This window comes from Ursus maritimus, unplaced genomic scaffold (assembly GCF_017311325.1).
Source record: "Ursus maritimus isolate PB19 unplaced genomic scaffold, ASM1731132v1 scaffold_7, whole genome shotgun sequence".
Classification (NCBI taxonomy): domain Eukaryota; kingdom Metazoa; phylum Chordata; class Mammalia; order Carnivora; family Ursidae; genus Ursus; species Ursus maritimus.
In genome coordinates, this window is record NW_024426885.1 from 46,319,088 (window position 1) to 46,335,871 (window position 16,784).

A 16,784-nucleotide genomic window follows, 5' to 3' on the forward strand; every position below is an offset into this window, starting at 1 on the left:
TCTCTAGCTTACCTTATTGTGAGAATACAGAATGTAGAACATGTAACATACAAAGTGGGTGTAATTGACTGTTCGTGTTATCAGCACGGCTTCTGTCAACAGTACGCTGTTAGTAGTTAAGTTTTGCGGGGAGTCAAAAGTTATATGTGGATTTTTGAGTGCACTCCCACATGGTTCAATTTCCCAGCCACCACGGGAGACAGGCATGGTTTACCCCACTTCACAGAAGAAACCGTGGCCCAGACAATTGGAGACACTTGCCTAGGGTCACAAAACAAAGGTCCTTCTGGCTCCAAATTTAGTCCTGAGGCTAATGAAGGGTTCAAGGGTACAGAAGGGAGCCACGCTCCCCAGGCGCCCGGGTCTTCACGTCCAGGGCTCCATTCTAACCCCGAAGAGCCGCTTTGCAGCCTGTGCCCCTCTTAGACCCTGGCACCCCAGGTGTCCAGCACTCCGGCTCTGCCACTCAGCACTCTCCCTGACCGGGACCCCAAGTTACCCTTCCATCCAGTGACATTTATCTTCCATTAACTTGCATAGTGTTTTTTACAACTTCTCTTTTTAGTTATAGACTGTAAATTTTCTCTCTGCTGAGTCTTGTAGCTGACTGACTATTTTTCATTATATTTGTAGGGCTCAGGGAAGAAAAAAAAAAGGCAATCCCTTTATTTGAGAATCCTGACATTTATTAGCATAATAAAACTCTCAAAATGAAATTGCAGTTTTTCCAGACAATAATTTCATTTGCAGGACAACTTACAAGGAATTTATTTTAAGGCTAGGTAAAACCTAAAATATATGAGAAATGCAGAAAGTGCAGGCCCCAAATAAAATGAAATCAATGTGTTAGGCATAGAAAACTCAGCTGTTGTCTCTCATATATTAACTAGGGGTGACAGGAACAACAGCTTGGGGGCTCAGGTTCTCAGCCCAGCTTGCTCGGCTCTCCAAGCGGCTCCTAGTGTAAGAACTTTCTTCCAACACCTTGAAAATCATCACACCATATTCCCCTGCCACATCACCGCTAAGCCCGAAATAATTGTTGCCGTTTCTGGAGTTGGTATCAGCATTGCCTCCCATTTAGACTGAGGTTTCGTATTGCTCATTTAACTGACCCACCAAAAGGAATAGAAAGAAAGAAAGAAAAAGAAACTAGTGGCAGCCACACAGAAAATCCTCTTCTCAGGAAGACTGAGCCTTCATGGGTTGAACGCCTTGAACAACGTCACAGAGTCTGTAAGCAGCACAGCCAAAGCTGAAATTCGGTTCCTCTGAGGCTCCTAGAATAGAAGAAGTCTGATAGAAGAAAATCTAACCATAATCGGTTATGGTTTGAAAGCACTTTAGCGTTCAAGAAGCAGGTTTCCCCTCTTCTGTCCGGCTTACGCATTCGGGGGCGCTGGGAGAGAGCGGACAGAGGCCAGGTTGCGAGGCTGATACTACCGAGCACATTGTATGATGGGTCCTTACCCTGGCTTCCCTCAAAGGCAGAGCCTGCTGCAAATGCCGATATGCTGCCATTTAATGCAGGGGTGCCAGCCCGGGGAGCAGGAAGGGGAGGAAGAGAAGGAGGAGGGACAGACGAGAGGGGGCGGGCCTCAAGATGATGAGATGCTCCGTCCCACAGGACTGTCTTCTCAGAGATCACAGGAAGAACCGCCTGTCCACACAGCCCCCCAGCAGGAGGAGGGGGAAGAAGCAATCTGCCAGCTGCTGTCTCCCATTGATCCAAGGAGTTCCCCGCATGCAGAGTTAACTGCCCTCTCTCGATGGTTGGGGGATATCTTTGGCGTCTGCGGCAATAGGAGATGGGGGTCCAAGGCACCCCATGGGGCAAAGTGGCATGGGCTCATCTCACACGAAGCGGATGGACCCGTAAGGAAGAACAGAGTCCATGCAGAATGACTTGCAGTGGTGGTGACCAAGGTGAAGAAAGGGGCCAAGGATGTGAAGAGGTGGGGAGACAGGAGGTGAAGGAGAGGAAGGGATGTGGGATGTAAGAGATGTGGGACATGACTATCAAGTAAGGTACACCCGTCCACTGGCCAGGCCCAGAGCCATCACTCCTTTCACTCCCACCAAATACGGTGCTGCCAACATTAATATACTAGGAAGTCCAGGGTGGGGAGTTGAACCCAAGTCGGCTTGATTCCACTATGATATTCCCACCATAACACACTGTCTCTGCATATGTCCGTAAACGTGAGAACCTGAGTACGCACCAAGATGCGATCCCCAAGAGCTGCTGACGAGTCACTGGAAGAATCTTAGTGATATGAAAACTATACTCAGATTAGACTTCAAGGGTCCACATTTGGGTAACCTGCACCAAGAAGGCCAAATCCTAGGGAGCCAAGGCTTTCTTGGATTTTTAATTCATCCCATGTTTTGGGCACATCTGTGGGAATACAGGAAACCACTGGCTCAGTATTGCAAAACCAGGGTCAAGATATGCTTCCGGGACCAAGGAGGGGTGGCAGGAGAGGAAGCAAATAAGGAAGGCAGGGCAGTATCAGTCGCCTAATCTGGAAGCTGGGTCTTAGAAGCCCTAAGTAATTATTCCAATGATAAAATCAATGAGGGCAATGAAGTACATCATTAAAGACACAGCATCTATATTTTCCATATAAATCCTTTGCAATATTTCTTCTATACTCTCCAGGACTTTACAGACAGAACAGGTAGGAAATAACTTAATAGAAAACATTGCTAATTAGTGTTGGAAGACTTCCAGAAGAACTGCATTCATTCAACAAACATTTATTGAATGTCTACCATAGGTTTATATTCAGAGTTAGGCACTAGAATTATTTTGGATTATTAAAAACATGACCCATGTGCTCTAGGAGCTCAGCTTAGGGTGGCCATGGCAAATAGGCTTCATTCTCTGAAGTCATAACTAAACTCTTCATGAAAGAGTTGCATCAGCTATTAGCAATTTCTGTCCTGGGCATCAGGATGGGGACCAATAGCATATACGCCATATATTTCATATCCCTTGAGACATACTAATCTACTTAATCCTCTGGATAGTGGTGGATCTTCCAGAAGGCCATAAGGGTTTGAGCTGGGAAGTTCTTCAGTTGAGGTCAAAAAATGGATGCCCCAAGAAGTCCAACGGATAAGGGGGAAAAAATCATTCAAACAACAGATGGTAGTCTGGTGGGCTCTCCCTCTGTCCACAGGGTTCCTGCAGCAGCTCTCCCCCTGAAACAGTGATAATTTCCTCCTAAAAGGAAAAACAAAGAGGAAGAATTACTTATAACCAAGCCAGGGAAATAAACATCCACCAGAGAGAGGCCAGTTCAAGATAGAAAGTCTATGAATATGTATCTGCCTCCTCCTCACTCAAATTTATAGAAATGACAGAAAAAAACTGCTTTTAAAAAAGAAATAAAGCCATATTGGGAAAATGGAAATAAATCCAATATGGGAAAATGAGAAGGAAGGCCATCAACAAAGCTAAATGTTAAAGAACACTTGAAAACCCAAAGACCTACAGGATGAGATTGTCAGAGGAGTGAAGGTGAGGCAGGGGCTGGAACAAGTATCAGAGGGACAGGCTGGGGAGCCCCAGGGGGCAAAGGTCTTTGCCTCGGGCAGACGGGAAGTGAGGAGAGGCACCGCCCTTCCTTGGGGGCCAGAGTCCACAAAAGCCCAAACATTCCCATGCCCAAAAGATGAGCTACTCCCTGTCAACTCCAATGCTTACAGCATGGAGAGTATGGATTTGGGAAATAGGGACTGTATCCATTGATGGATAAACAGGAAATTCAAAGTTCAGACACCACCTTGTAGCTCAAAACGTATACATACTTAAGGGAGATCATCCCCATAAAAGAAAGACACCAAACTCAACCATAGAACTGACCCCCAAGAAAATATCAAGTTTCTAAAACAAACTGAAAGAGGTTTAAAGGGATGGGTATTCATCTCCTCAGCAGAATGAGAAGATAAATCATCCGTGAAATAAGAATGGGTTATTATTTATGGGGCACCTGGGGGGCGCAGCCCATTAAGCATCAGAATCTTGGTTTCAGCTCAGGTTATGATCTCAGGGTCATGAGGTGGAGGCCTACATCGGGCTCCACGCTCAGCTCGGAGTCTGCTTGGGATTCTCTCTCCCTCTCCCTCGGCCCCTCCCGCTCGTGCTCACTCTCTCTCTCTCTCTCCCTCAAAACAAATAAATAAATCTTAAAAAAAAAAAAAAGACTGGGCTATTATTTTTTTTAATTAAAAAACCTGTAAATGAAAAGAGTGCCCATTTAAATAAAAATAAAAATTTCAATCGAAGACCGGAGAAGCAGAATAGACATCACTAAAGTTCAACTGAGTTCCTGGAAGAATTGACGCGTCAGTAAGAAAGGAGACATCTAAGTAGAAAATGGACAAAAGATAGGAACGGATAATCCACAGAAGAAACCCATTAAATATATGAAAAGACCCTCTGTGTCAGTAGTAATTGGAGAAATGCAAGCTGAACAACAGTGAGACAGAGCATCTGCCCATCTGATGGGAAAAAATTAAAATGACTGATAATCCCCAGGGTTGGCAGCAGTGTGGGGAAACAGCCTCATCGAGTCTTGGCAGAAGCATGAATTGGCGCCACATTTGTGGAGGGCAATCTGGCAGATCTTTTCAAATTAAAATGTGCATCATCCTCTATCCGGCAATTCCAGTACGACGGATCCATCCTACAGAAATACTTGCAGCTGTGCCCAAAGGGACATAGACAAGCACATCCCTGCGGCCCCGTTGGTGATCATGGAAACCTGGAAGCTATGGAAGTGGCCATCCTGGAAAAGCACGGGGCGCGTGTGAGGATGTGGCCGGTGCACGTAGTCAATAGAAGCATTTCAGGAACAGCCAACATCCTGGTAACTTACAAACGTCAGCTGTACTCTTTCAGCCCTTTACACAGGGTATCTCAATGCAACCGCCCAGGGACCCTAAGGAGGTGAGTACTGTTCTGAAACCCATCTTACTGAGGAGAAAACTAAAGCACAAAAATTTCAGTAGTTGCCCAAAGTCACACACAGGAATGCAGTTGGGATTTAAAACTTAGCAGCCCGCTTCCAGCAACCAGGCTTTGAAAAAAATACACTGTATGATACATTGATCCTGCAAAAAAATTGCTGAGCTATTTGTAAAGAACTGCCTCTGTTTAATCTCACCCCACTATCCTTATTTTTTAGAATTCCCATGGCTAAACTGGTATATTTCAGTTTTTTCTGGAAAAGCTTATCTTTTTGTTTTTTTGAAATATCCATCCTATTGGTATATTTGTTGGGTGGAGAATTGTGTTAAATTTATAGTTTAATTAGAAAAAAAAGAATTGTCTGGTTTATGTGGCAAATAGCAAAACTATGTATTTCCTTATGTACATAAATTTCTTTTTTTTTTAAGATTTTATTTATTTATTTGACAGAGAGAGACAGCCAGCGAGAGAGGGAGCACAAGCAGGGGGAGTGGGAGAGGAAGAAGCAGGCTCCCAGCGGAGAAGCCTGATGTGGGGCTCGGTCCCAGAACGCCGGGATCACGCCCTGAGCCAAAGGCAGACGCTTAATGACTGTGCCACCCAGGCGCCCCTATGTACATAAATTTCTGTGTTAATGCCTGGGAAATACTTGGATAGGTACATGGCAAACTAACCCTTCAAGGTGGAGGATGGGAAATGGAGATTTGAAATGGACAAGGCATTCACCTTGTACTTGATTATTCTTAGAATGTAATCATAAATTAATTGTGTAATTAAAATTTTAATGTATACATGCTGGCCACCAGATCACAAGGGCATAGGTGAACTTCCTCTTTAGTGTAAGAAACTACATTGGAAGTCTCCAACCCTAGATTTGGAAGAGAATAAAGACCTTCAAAAACATCTGTTCTAACCTTCTGATGCAGGAACCATAGCATAGCATCTCTGAGAGATGGACCTTTTCTCCGTGCTTGAACACTTCTAGGGACAAGAAGCTCATCACTGCTCAAAACAGCTTATGCAGGGAGGAAAACCAGACAGCATGGTACAGAGGAAAAGGCACAATCTTTAGAGGCAGATGGTCTGAGGATTAACTCCTGGACCTCGTGGTGCCAGCCATGAAAACTTAAGGGAGCTACTCAAGCTCCCCGGCTTTGGTTTCCTGATCTGCGAAATGGGGCTAGCCTGCCTCCCTCACAGAGCTCTCAGGAAGAGGAAGCAAGAACATGGATGGATGGTACTAGGCATGATGCCAGACACAGAGAAGGTGCCAATATCCACACATGCCCTTCCTTTCTCTTTCCTAGAGTTGTTAGAAAGCTCTTTCCAACGTGGGTAGAAAACTGCCCTAAACCTGGTTAGTCCAGTTTTCCAGGAGTCCTGTCCACCCAGTGTCTAGGTATTTGTAAACAGATAATTTTCTATGTGTTTTACTTACAAGGTCAAGTCAAGAGCTGTCCCTAGAGCCCTGAAGACATCCCATTAAGAAAAAGTAAAACCAATCCAAGAGTCCCTATGACAGCAAAAACCCAATGAGACGGTCCAGGAAGTCTTCGAAATTTTCTACAGCTGCAAAGCTCAGGTAAATGGGCAGCGACCACGACTCTGTCTCTCGGAATCCCTCTCCCACACTTGTGGTTCACGGAGTTCCACCTTTGGCTTTCTCCCAGTTACTACTGTGCTGACAGCCACATTAACACAAAAGTTGCTTCTGTCTACATATATCATTTGGAAGGCAACATCTTTCCTCATGAGAGGCCTACAGTAGGGAGACAAATAACAAAGAGAGTTCTGGAAAACAAGAATTTCCACACCACTTCACAGTTACAGGGTGCTGTTTTAGACATTACCTCATTTAATGGTCATGGGATCTGAACTATTATTTACATCCATTTGCCTGGTTAGGATGGTAAAGTTCAGTAAGGCTAAGGAACCCACCCGAGGTCACACACGTACCACATACGTACGCATCCTTGTAGTTGAAACAAGAGACATGGTAGCTCTACTAGAAAAGCTTCTCAAGCCACAGGGTTGACGGCTAGGCTTCAGCTAACTCTAAAAGCTGTGGGAGGCCTGGCTAGAATGCCCTCAAGCAGGCCATCCTGGGGATGAGTTGCAGGTGAGCTGTGGGCTTGGACAGAAGGTGGGTCAACTGGTCCCTGAGTGTTGACAGTAGGGAGCACTCAGATACTTGAGGTGAGGAGAGGCTTAGGGACCAGGGTTGGAGGTGCCTGCATGAGTCAAACGGTAAGTCAGAGAGAAGAACAGCAGGCCCCAGAGCCTGTCTAGACAATCTCTGCTCTCTTCCACCCTGATGTCCCATATCCCTGTGATCCTACGGACCTTCTGGGGCTGCCTGCTCCCTCTCCACCCCATTTCTTAGAACATCTGCAGCCTGGTGCTCCTTCACCTCAAGTCTCTATCAGTCCTATTTCCTGACCAGCACCCCTGTGAAGGATACCTTGTGGAAATCAATGAGATCGGTGAGCGTTGCATGGCGATTGGGGTCCACTCCCAGGAAGCTGTAAAAATCCCCAGAGGCATCCACAAGAAAGTGCTTGAACCCTTTCTGCAGGCGATAGGAGAGGGTGTAACCCCAGATTTTGTCACTGACCCGGACCAAAAATGCTCCCTCTGTCATGTTCTCAAGGAGATCTTCTGCATCTTCTCGGCTAATAATTCCTGGTTTAAAAAAGAAAAAAAAAAAAGTCAGTAGGTTCAGCAAACCTTTCCCCTGCCACTCTCCCCGACTCATCCCTGCCCCACACCCTCCTTCCATGGTGTCCCGAAAGAGGGGGCCTCGGGAGCTGTCCAGCACTTGCCTCATTCCACCAAGGACCCATCTTGGCCCAGAGCGCCAGCTGTGAGCCTGGGGAAGAGTTTCTACTAGGACCTGAGTTTAGCACACTTTCCTCCAAATTAAGCCACACTAATTTGGATTAATTGGGTAAGCAAAGAATTAGCAATGAGCCAGAATTAGAACATCTATCGATTACAAATACAAGTCAACAAGCACGGCCCTGTGGAGAGCCTTAAGAGTCTTGCTTTAATGACAACAGCAGAGTGACTTACGATTATACTCCAGTTATCTTGCCAGTACCCATGAACAAGCACCTGAAAACAGTAGGTCCTCTCAAGAAGTAAAACGACTTCCTCCGTCCACTTGTGGGCATTGGGAAACAAGCTTAAAGGACAAAACTTTCTCGGGTTCCGCAGTCCTTCACAAGCATGTGGTTTCACCACAGTATGGGAGTCAGGTCTGGCCCTGGAGTTGATTATTTGTCAGTGACGATCCCCGAAAAGGCTTTTAGGGAGCTGCTGTCATCTGGATAGAGCACAGGAAGCCGTGTGTGTGGGGACCAGCTTCACAGGGCAGGGCAGCGGGAAGAGGGCAGGAGCCAGAAAGCCTAGACGACCTACTCCACCTGCCCTCATCTGGTCTATGTGACGCTCAGCCAAGCCCTCAACTTCTCCAGCGTCCTCTGACATTCAAGTGATCGTCTTCCTCCATCCACTTCAAGGGCACATCACGACTTTCAAGTCAGACAAAGAATTTGAAAGCATTTCATAAACTAAGAAACACTGTGGAAATGTGGGTTGCTGTTATCATATTTGGGGGGAGAGGAGAAACACATGGTCCTCTTCTCACACCCACTTGTTTACCCTCTGCTTACATTCAGAGGGATCATTTACTGACAGTCACATAGCGAAGGGGTAGAAGGTAGCTGGGCTGTTGGTCCTTGTGACCCTGAGAGGCACTGCACACCGTGACTTCCCCCCCCACCCCCAGCTGTACCCTGGTGCCACGCTCAAGCTTTCCTGTAGGTGCTCCCTGCTCCCCCCAAACCCCTGCCATTGCTCTCCTATTTACAGGGGGTGTGCCGGGACTTTCTTTGTGCCCAAAGCAGAAGATATAGAGGCCACCACACTGTCACATGTCCCCCTTTTAAAAACAGCCAACGCAATTGGGGGTCACCTCTGTCCTCCTTGCCCAGAACTTATCAAGAGGCAGTCAAGCGAGCCACCCTCTCCCCAGCCAGGCTGTATAAGTAGGAAACCAGGGAGAAGGGAGGGGGCAGGAAACAGGGAGCCCTTCTATCACAGTTCCCATGCAGGCAGAAGGACGCACCCTGGGGCTGCTCCAGGAGGATGTTAGTGCCTTCAGCCAGGGAAGCAGTGACAGCCATAAGAGGACCAAAATGGCCACCTGGAATCTGGTCTCAGCACCGTCCCTCACCCACATCCCTGCCCCAGAAGACCTAGACCCTACATGGGGCTGGGGTGGGGAGAAAAGTAAGAGGAGACAGAGTAGAGTCAAGGGCCGGGAGGAAAAAGGACCAGGAAATGTGGCCCCCACCTCCACTCCACCCACCTCGAGCTAAAGCCCAGACCAGACTGGAAACTGGGGCGCAGCGAATTGTTGCATTGGGCAGGAGAAGGAACAGTCCCACTTGAATAGGTCTCGACTTTTAATATCTGAAAGCGACCAGTAACACCAAAAGGACAATGTCATGTGTCTGCCATCGAAAACTTTGAATAACCTCCCTGGACTCTAGCAGAGCCCAGGCTCGGGAACGACAGACACTGGGCTCTGGGACCCCACGCACCCACCGCTCTAGGCTCATTCACTCACTCACCTCGTGCACCGTTGCTGGCTGCTTACCACAAGCCCTCCTTGTGCAGAAGCTGCATGCCCGTCCCCAGCCCCCTTTGTCCCAGCTGACCCTGAATCCTCCTCTTCTCTCCTGGGAAGCCCAGGCTGCTAGTCACCTACACTCTACCTTGTGCAAGTGAGAAACAGATAGCCCTCTGAGTGGTGGGATTCGAAAATGTTGCCTCTGTGGGCCCAAACGGCCGAGCTCACATTTCTGCATTTCAATCCCTCCTCCCCATAACCAGCCCCCTTGGCGGGGTCCCTTTATTCAGTGTGCAACCTGCTCCACCCTGCCAGGAAATCATCGCTGTCCCAGGAGGCTACACGGGATACCCACCTATGAGCTTTCATACACCCGCTCAGATGCTGCAGCGTGTTGTAAACAGCTGTGAAGGGCTTGAGGACAAAACATGGCAACCATGGGAGCACGCTGCTCAGGCCTCCCCTCAAGAGAGTCTCTGCTGCAAGGAACAGTGTCCGGAGCTGACAGTCCTCAGCTGCTGCTCGGATCCACCGCTGAAGCGTGCTCTCCCCCCGCTGCTTCTGGCACAGGAGGTACAGGACCCAGTGCCCTCGACTCAGAGCACAGAGGGTTCTATGACTGAGCATGAGGCTAGGGAAGCCGCCATTCCTACCCAGGGTGGGAGGCCTCTAGTGAGCAGTCACTGCCCTGGGGCTTCCCATCAGCCGGAGCGAGACTGTCCCTGAGCTGTGCTCCAGTAGCAGGCTCTTCTTCCCAATGACCCTTCCTTCCCGCCCTCCCTTCACGGGTGTCAGACCTGCACCACGTCCGAAGACTCTCCCCACCTTCACCTGCTCCCTCTCCCCTCTATCCTTCATGGGCATTTCTTCCAGGAAATCCTTGCACTTCTGCTTTCCAGAAGAAGGACTGACACTGAAAGCTGACCTTTGTGCCCCAAGCACCTGGAACATCGGGGGGGCTTGTTTGGAGCAGTAATTGAGAGCAGGGACTAAAGTCAGAGCTCAGGCGGGGCCCCTGGGTGACTCAGTCGGTTAAGCGTCTGCCTTCGGCTCAGGTCATGATCCCAGGATCCTGGGATCCAGCCCCATGTCGGGCTCCCTGCTCAGTGGGGCATCTGCTTCTCCCTCTTCCTCTGCCCCTCCCCTCTGCTCGTGCTGTCTCTCACTTGCGCTCTCTCTCTAATAAATAAATAAAATCTTCCAAAAAAATAAAAATAAAATCACAGCTCAGGGAGTTGTTCAATAGGTGGCCCTAGGCAGGTAACTTAAGCCTCTCTGAACCCAGGGCAGTGTCCTCGTCTGTTTGGTGGTACCATTAATCCCACCTACATCGTAAGGGTGTCTGAGCCTACGTTAGATTAATGTGTGAGCGTGCTCACCACAGTGCCGAGAACACAACGCCTACCTAATACACATAATTAGCTTGCCATGGCTGCACCAAGGGTACCGCTCATGCGCCAGGGCTGGATGTCACTTCGTCCTGGGAGCAGCAATGGTCACAGCACTGGCAGGCTGTGCCGCCCACACCCACGCACCCAATCCCTCCAGACAGAGACTGTGGAAGGTGACCTGGGCCCCAGCCCACACCACCCCAGAAGACTCTCTAGGCATCTGGGATAATAAACATCTGTGAACTCCGTCCCCACTCTTTGATACTTACCTAGAAATCAAAACTATAATCTGGCCCAAGACCCAAAGTAATGCAGCTTCATAGTTCAGGATGTCCGACCGTTCCTTAGAAAACCTGACCCCCAGGAGAATTAGTGGGTGGCTGCGAGGCCTGTAGCACACTCACAAGGAGAAGCTGTTACAGTTTCCTGCCCATTCACACTCTGCCCTCCTCATCTCCCTCTCTCTCCCTGGATCGCCTCTAAGCCAAGCGTACCGGGAACTAAGCACTATCATACCCCAACCCATCCCACCTCTGCCCCTTCTAAACACTCTATGACCTCTTGGCTAAGGAAAGAAGAGAGGCCCTTGCCTCACCCCTTCTCACTGAGGAGAAAGCACACTGCTCGCTTGGGATCATGGGAACTTTCTACCTCTGCCAATGACCAGGGCTGGCTGAGGGCTGCGGCCTTACCACCTAATGCTCCAGGTAGCTGTTCTGGAATGATGACTGGAGAATGCAACTGTAGATCCCTTTGGAGCCAATTCTCACCCACCAATAATGGGAAATGTAATTTTTCCTGTAATTTCTCTCCTTCTTCCCTTCAATAACTATGTATTAAGCACTCTCTAGGAGCCAGGCCTCATGCTGGGCACCTGGGAATCAGCACTGAATGAAAAACAGTTCCCGCCTTCCAGAAGCTTTGACTCTGGACAGAAATCAAATCGACAGATTTGTTGTTGTTGTTGTTGTTGTTGTTGTTGTTGTTGTTACGAAAAGGCTTACCGTAACCAGTGGTGATCAAGGCCCCAGGTACTGTGGGAGCACCCGGGGGAGGCCCCCCCCCCCCCAGCTCTGGTGCCAAGGGTGAAGTGACAGCTAGACTGAGACCAGAAAGGTGAACACAGAGGTATGAGGCAAGGATCTGTTTGCAAAAAGGATTAGCACGCGGTTCTTTGGGGCTGGAGGGAGGGCCAAAGTAGGAGCCGGGCAGGAGCCATGGTGAGATACGTAGAGGTCAGCAGGGGCCAGGCCCCCAAGAGCTCTCTATAACATTAGAAGGATTCTGGACTTAATTTCGATGGCAATGAGAAATGACTGATGATCCCCTAAAGAGAAGAAGAATGTGAGAATGTTCAAGGATGAAAAGATGGCCCCGGGAGGTATGAACAGGAGGCACGCAAGCCAGGGATCTCAATGCAGTGAGGGCTTCTTCATGTGGGGATTGCTTCGTAGCTCCATTTCCAGAGTTGTGGCACTGAGCTCCAGCTCCCGGACCGCAAGTCTGCCAGCGATGGCTTCTGTGTGGAGGCAGGGGGGCCAAAGGACACATCTGGGGTTATGTAAGAAGCCCCCATCACAGCCAGCCCTGGGCACCATCCGGGGACTCTGTGGCCCTCATCCCCTTCGGTCCTCCTAACATCTCAATCATCATCAGTTCATAACTGAGGACACCGAGGGTCAGCAAGAAAAGTGACTTACCGCAGATCACAGAGCTAGTAAGTGCTGGAGCCAGAATTTGAACTCAGGTCCTCGGACTCCAAGTCCAGTGCTCTTTGCTCTACACCCTGTCATCTCATGCACAGGACAGTAAGTGCTGCTGTGAAAGACACAGAAGGAGGATGTGACCTGGGAAAGTCAGGACAGGCTTGAGAGTGGCAACGGAAGGGGATGTGAAGTGGGCCTCTGGGGCCGGGTCGATTCTGGGTGCAAGCAGTGAGCAGAGCTGATGACGTGGGAGGGGAGAAGGAGGGACGCAATGAGTGAAGAGTCACAGCCAAGACTAAGAAGGACGCCCCCGTGGCACATTTATATAAATGGAACATAAGAGAAGCTTAATCTAAGTCTCAGGACAGGAGGAGACACGGAGGATGGGCTGAAAGGCCTAGCACATGTGCGATCCGGATCCTGGAGAATACAGGCGGGAAGGAGAGGAGGCCATATTTAAAGAGTGAATGATTGGGGATTCGTCCAAGACACATCGCAGCAAACCTGCCCAAAGTGACTTCGGGTCTCATTCTGTCAGCCAGAGAGAAAAGGCAGATTATCTCCAAAGAATGAACCGTTAGACTGATGGTTAACTTCTCTGTTACAACAGTAGAAGCCAGAGGACAATGGGATACTATTTTCAGTGCGCTGAGAAAAAAATAACAGTATTTAATGAAACTATCTTTCAAGGAAAAGGACAAAATAAAGATAACTTCAGGGGAAAAAAAGTTGAGAAAATGACTATCAAAGATAATCTAAAGGATGTACTCCAGGTGGAAGAAATTTGATCCTGAACAGAGAATCTGAGGGGCTAGAAGGAAGGATGAGCATAGACCCTGCAAGTAAATTTAAAAAGATATATTGACTTGCAAAACAATACTAATAATGGATAATTTGAGGATTTAAAAAAAGAACGTTCTTACTGACAACATCTGATCAATTGAAAGTAGTAGAATCACTGGACTTTAAAAATTCTGTGTGTTGGGGCGCCTGGGTGGCACGGCGGTTAAGCGTCTGCCTCCGGCTCAGGGCGTGATCCCGGCGTTGTGGGATCGAGCCCTGCATCGGGCTCCTCCGCTATGAGCCTGCTTGTTCCTCTCCCACTCCCCCTGCTTGTGTTCCCTCTCTCGCTGGCTGTCTCTATCTCTGTTGAATAAATAAATAAAATCTTAAAAAAAAAAAATTCTGTGTGTTGAGGAGCCTGGCTGCCTCCATCCAAAGAGCATGTGTCTCTTTATCTCAGGGTCATGAGTTCAAGCCCCACGTAGGGTGTAGAGATTAGTAAAATCCATAAAACTTTAAAAAAAATTTTTAAATAAAAATAAAAATTCTGTGTGTTTAGGAAGAGGGTAAAGATACATATAAACTTGAGAATATGTGAAATATGCATGTTACATCCTCTCAATTAACCACTGAAAGACAGGCATTGAGATGCTGTAACCTCCTGCACAGCAGCGGTGGGAAAATGCGAGGAGGAAAGGTTTTTTTTCAATGAAGCGTGAAACAAGCTAATAACTAAAAACTAACTACGCTATAGTTCCATTGGTATTAAAGTGAAAATCTCACAAAACTAAAGGCTACAGCGTTTGGAGATTACTATATAAACAATTAATGAAGCAAACATCTGGTAGAGCAGATATTCGGGAGAGGGACCACGGCTGGTGGAAGGACCTGGGCGACCAAGCTGAGGAGCACACACGTGCTTCCAGGATGGGTCGCGTTTCCACTTCTGAAGCTTCCTTTGTGCCCTTTACATCCGTATGCGCGCACACGGCATATATCCGATGTTTAATATTTTACGGATTTAAATATCGTGGCCCTGCACCTCCCCACGCATCCCGCTATGACAGTCATTCAAAGTCGGTCAATGTGCTTTGAGGGATGGGGAGGTTATCACCCAGGAATAAAGGATCACTAGTGAGCTTTAAATGTCAGTATTGGCTGTTTTGAGTCCCTAGAGCAGGGTTCTCAGCCCTGGCCCACCCTGACGGAGTCTTATTTAATTCATTTTGGGTACAACAAGCATCAGTAAAGTTTACAATCTTCTCAGGTAATTCCAATACGCAGCCAGGTTTGAGACTCAGTAAGCTAGAGTGTAAACAGTCCTGCAAGCCAGGGCTGGCAAAGATGTAAAAAGTGGATTTTTACATTCTACGAGCTCCCTCTATATTTTGAGTACTTGGAGGTCTGAACACATTTTACAGACCTACTCTAGAGGGGACATAGGTAGGGCCTGTGAGAAGCCACTGCCAGACGGGAAAGAGCTTTTTGTGGGCTGGGGTGGGATAGAGGGGAAGGAGGACTAAAGGGAGGGCCCCCACCCATGTCCCTGCACCCCACAGAGAAGCTAGGAGAGTCCCATATCCCAATTTTGTGGAGAATCTAGCAGGTGCCATGCGCCTGCATAGTGTAGCCACAATGAGGCAGCGTGATGATGTATTTGGAGACAGAACAGCCTGGAGGTGATGGCTGCCAGCCTCCCCAAGTTCCTGTGAGTCCTGGAGGGGAGCCAGGACTTCCACCATGTTCTGGTGTGGGATTTGGAACACGGAGGGAGAGCAACCGTCATGTATGGCTGCTGGGAATCAGGACGGGGTCAGCCTTCCAGAGAGTCACTGGAACACCCCCCCCCCATCAGATTAACTGCACATTTACCCTCTGGCCCAACAATTCCATTCCTGAGATATATTATAAAGAAATCCTCACACAGTTCCATAAGGGTCCAGGGCAAGAATAGTAATTGGTTCTTAGATTAATTTGTGGTGCTGATAAGTTGAGGGCAACGTGGGTGTCCAGGACTCGAGGCGAGGATGAGCAAAAATTAGGTAACTACACCCTGTGGAATACTGTGCAGCAATTAGAAATAATAGGCCACAGGTAGAAACAGCATGGCTCTCCTCACATATGCTCCATGAGATAAAGTGAGAAACACAAATGATATTTAAAGCACCTCACCTTTCGTGTCAATGTACTTAAGTGCAAGGTAGAGAGGTGGTGGCAACAGCAGCATTTTCCAATCTCTCCAAATCCCAAAGAGAAACAAGCAGAACAAGTCAAGAACAAAACCCAAAGTCCATGGACTATGTTTCCAACAAAACTGGGTGGCAAGGTAGTCCCATGAACCCCAGATACAAATGGAGGTGGGAAGAAACGATCAACGCCAAGACCTTCATGATAACAAGTGTTCCCACGAAGAAGAAGAAAGAAATGAGGGTGACCAATGGACCCAAGAGCAGTTAATAGGAATTCACTGGAAAGCAGGAGGCCAACGTAAGAAAGAACAGCAGCTGAAAGCTGGGGAGGGTTTACCTTCCCCAATCCTGGGGAAGGGCAAGAGGCCCAAGGTGACAACCTCTGGGGCCACCTTTGAGCAATGGGAGTGGAATCAAAATTGAGCAAGGTAGGAGAAAAGAAAGGGAAGGAGAAGGTCCAGACCCACGTGGGGGAGGGGAATAGAGCCTGGTTACCCCAGGAAATAAGCTGCCCTCTTTGTGGACACATCACAAAAACAGCAGAAGTAGGGCTCCTGGGTGGCTCAATCGGTTAAGCACCTGCCTTCAGCTCAGGTCATGATCCCAGGGTCCTGGGATTGAGCCCCACAATGGGCTCTCTGCTCAGCAAGGAACCTGCTTCTCCCTCTTCCTCTGCCCCTCCCCATTCATTCTCTCTCTCTCTCAAATAAATAAAATCTTTTTAAAAAAATTAGCCACAGAAAAGCATCAAGGTTAAATCATATGTAACGTTACCATGAGAAAAAAAGAAAATAAGGAGTAGAATAACTTCCCTTGGGTGATATATACATAATATAATGTATATACAAGAACCCTTTGAACAGATACTCATTATCATCAGGACGGCTGCTTATTGAAGAGGAAGGGGAACGTGGGTGGAGCATAAAGGAGAGTAAGAAAGAAACAAATAAGGGACAGCCTGGTTTCTTTCCACAATGATAATAAAGAATGAGGACAGGGGAATGAAGAGGTGGCCAGTGAACTGAACCTTTAGGACTTAGGGGTATTTCTGAAAAATAAACATCTTTAAGAGCACAGCCCAGAAAAGAGGCAAGGTGACCC

At 48.0% G+C, this 16,784-nt stretch overlaps 1 protein-coding gene across 2 annotated transcripts in view; it reads right to left on the bottom strand.

The window, feature by feature from the left end:
- Positions 1-681: 681 nt before the first annotated feature.
- Positions 682-16,784, bottom strand: part of SH2D4B (SH2 domain containing 4B) — an 84,490-nt gene continuing 68,387 nt past the window's right edge. Inside the window, exons 7-8 of one of the 2 annotated variants that reach the window (XM_008696313.2) lie at positions 7,440-7,660; positions 682-3,229 (exon numbers count right to left, since the gene is read on the bottom strand). In XM_008696313.2, the coding sequence (XP_008694535.2) occupies positions 3,137-3,229; positions 7,440-7,660 (314 nt within the window). In that variant the 3' untranslated portion in view covers positions 682-3,136. The remainder of the gene's footprint in view (positions 3,230-7,439; positions 7,661-16,784) is intronic. The other variant, XM_040624486.1, reaches the window with a different exon arrangement.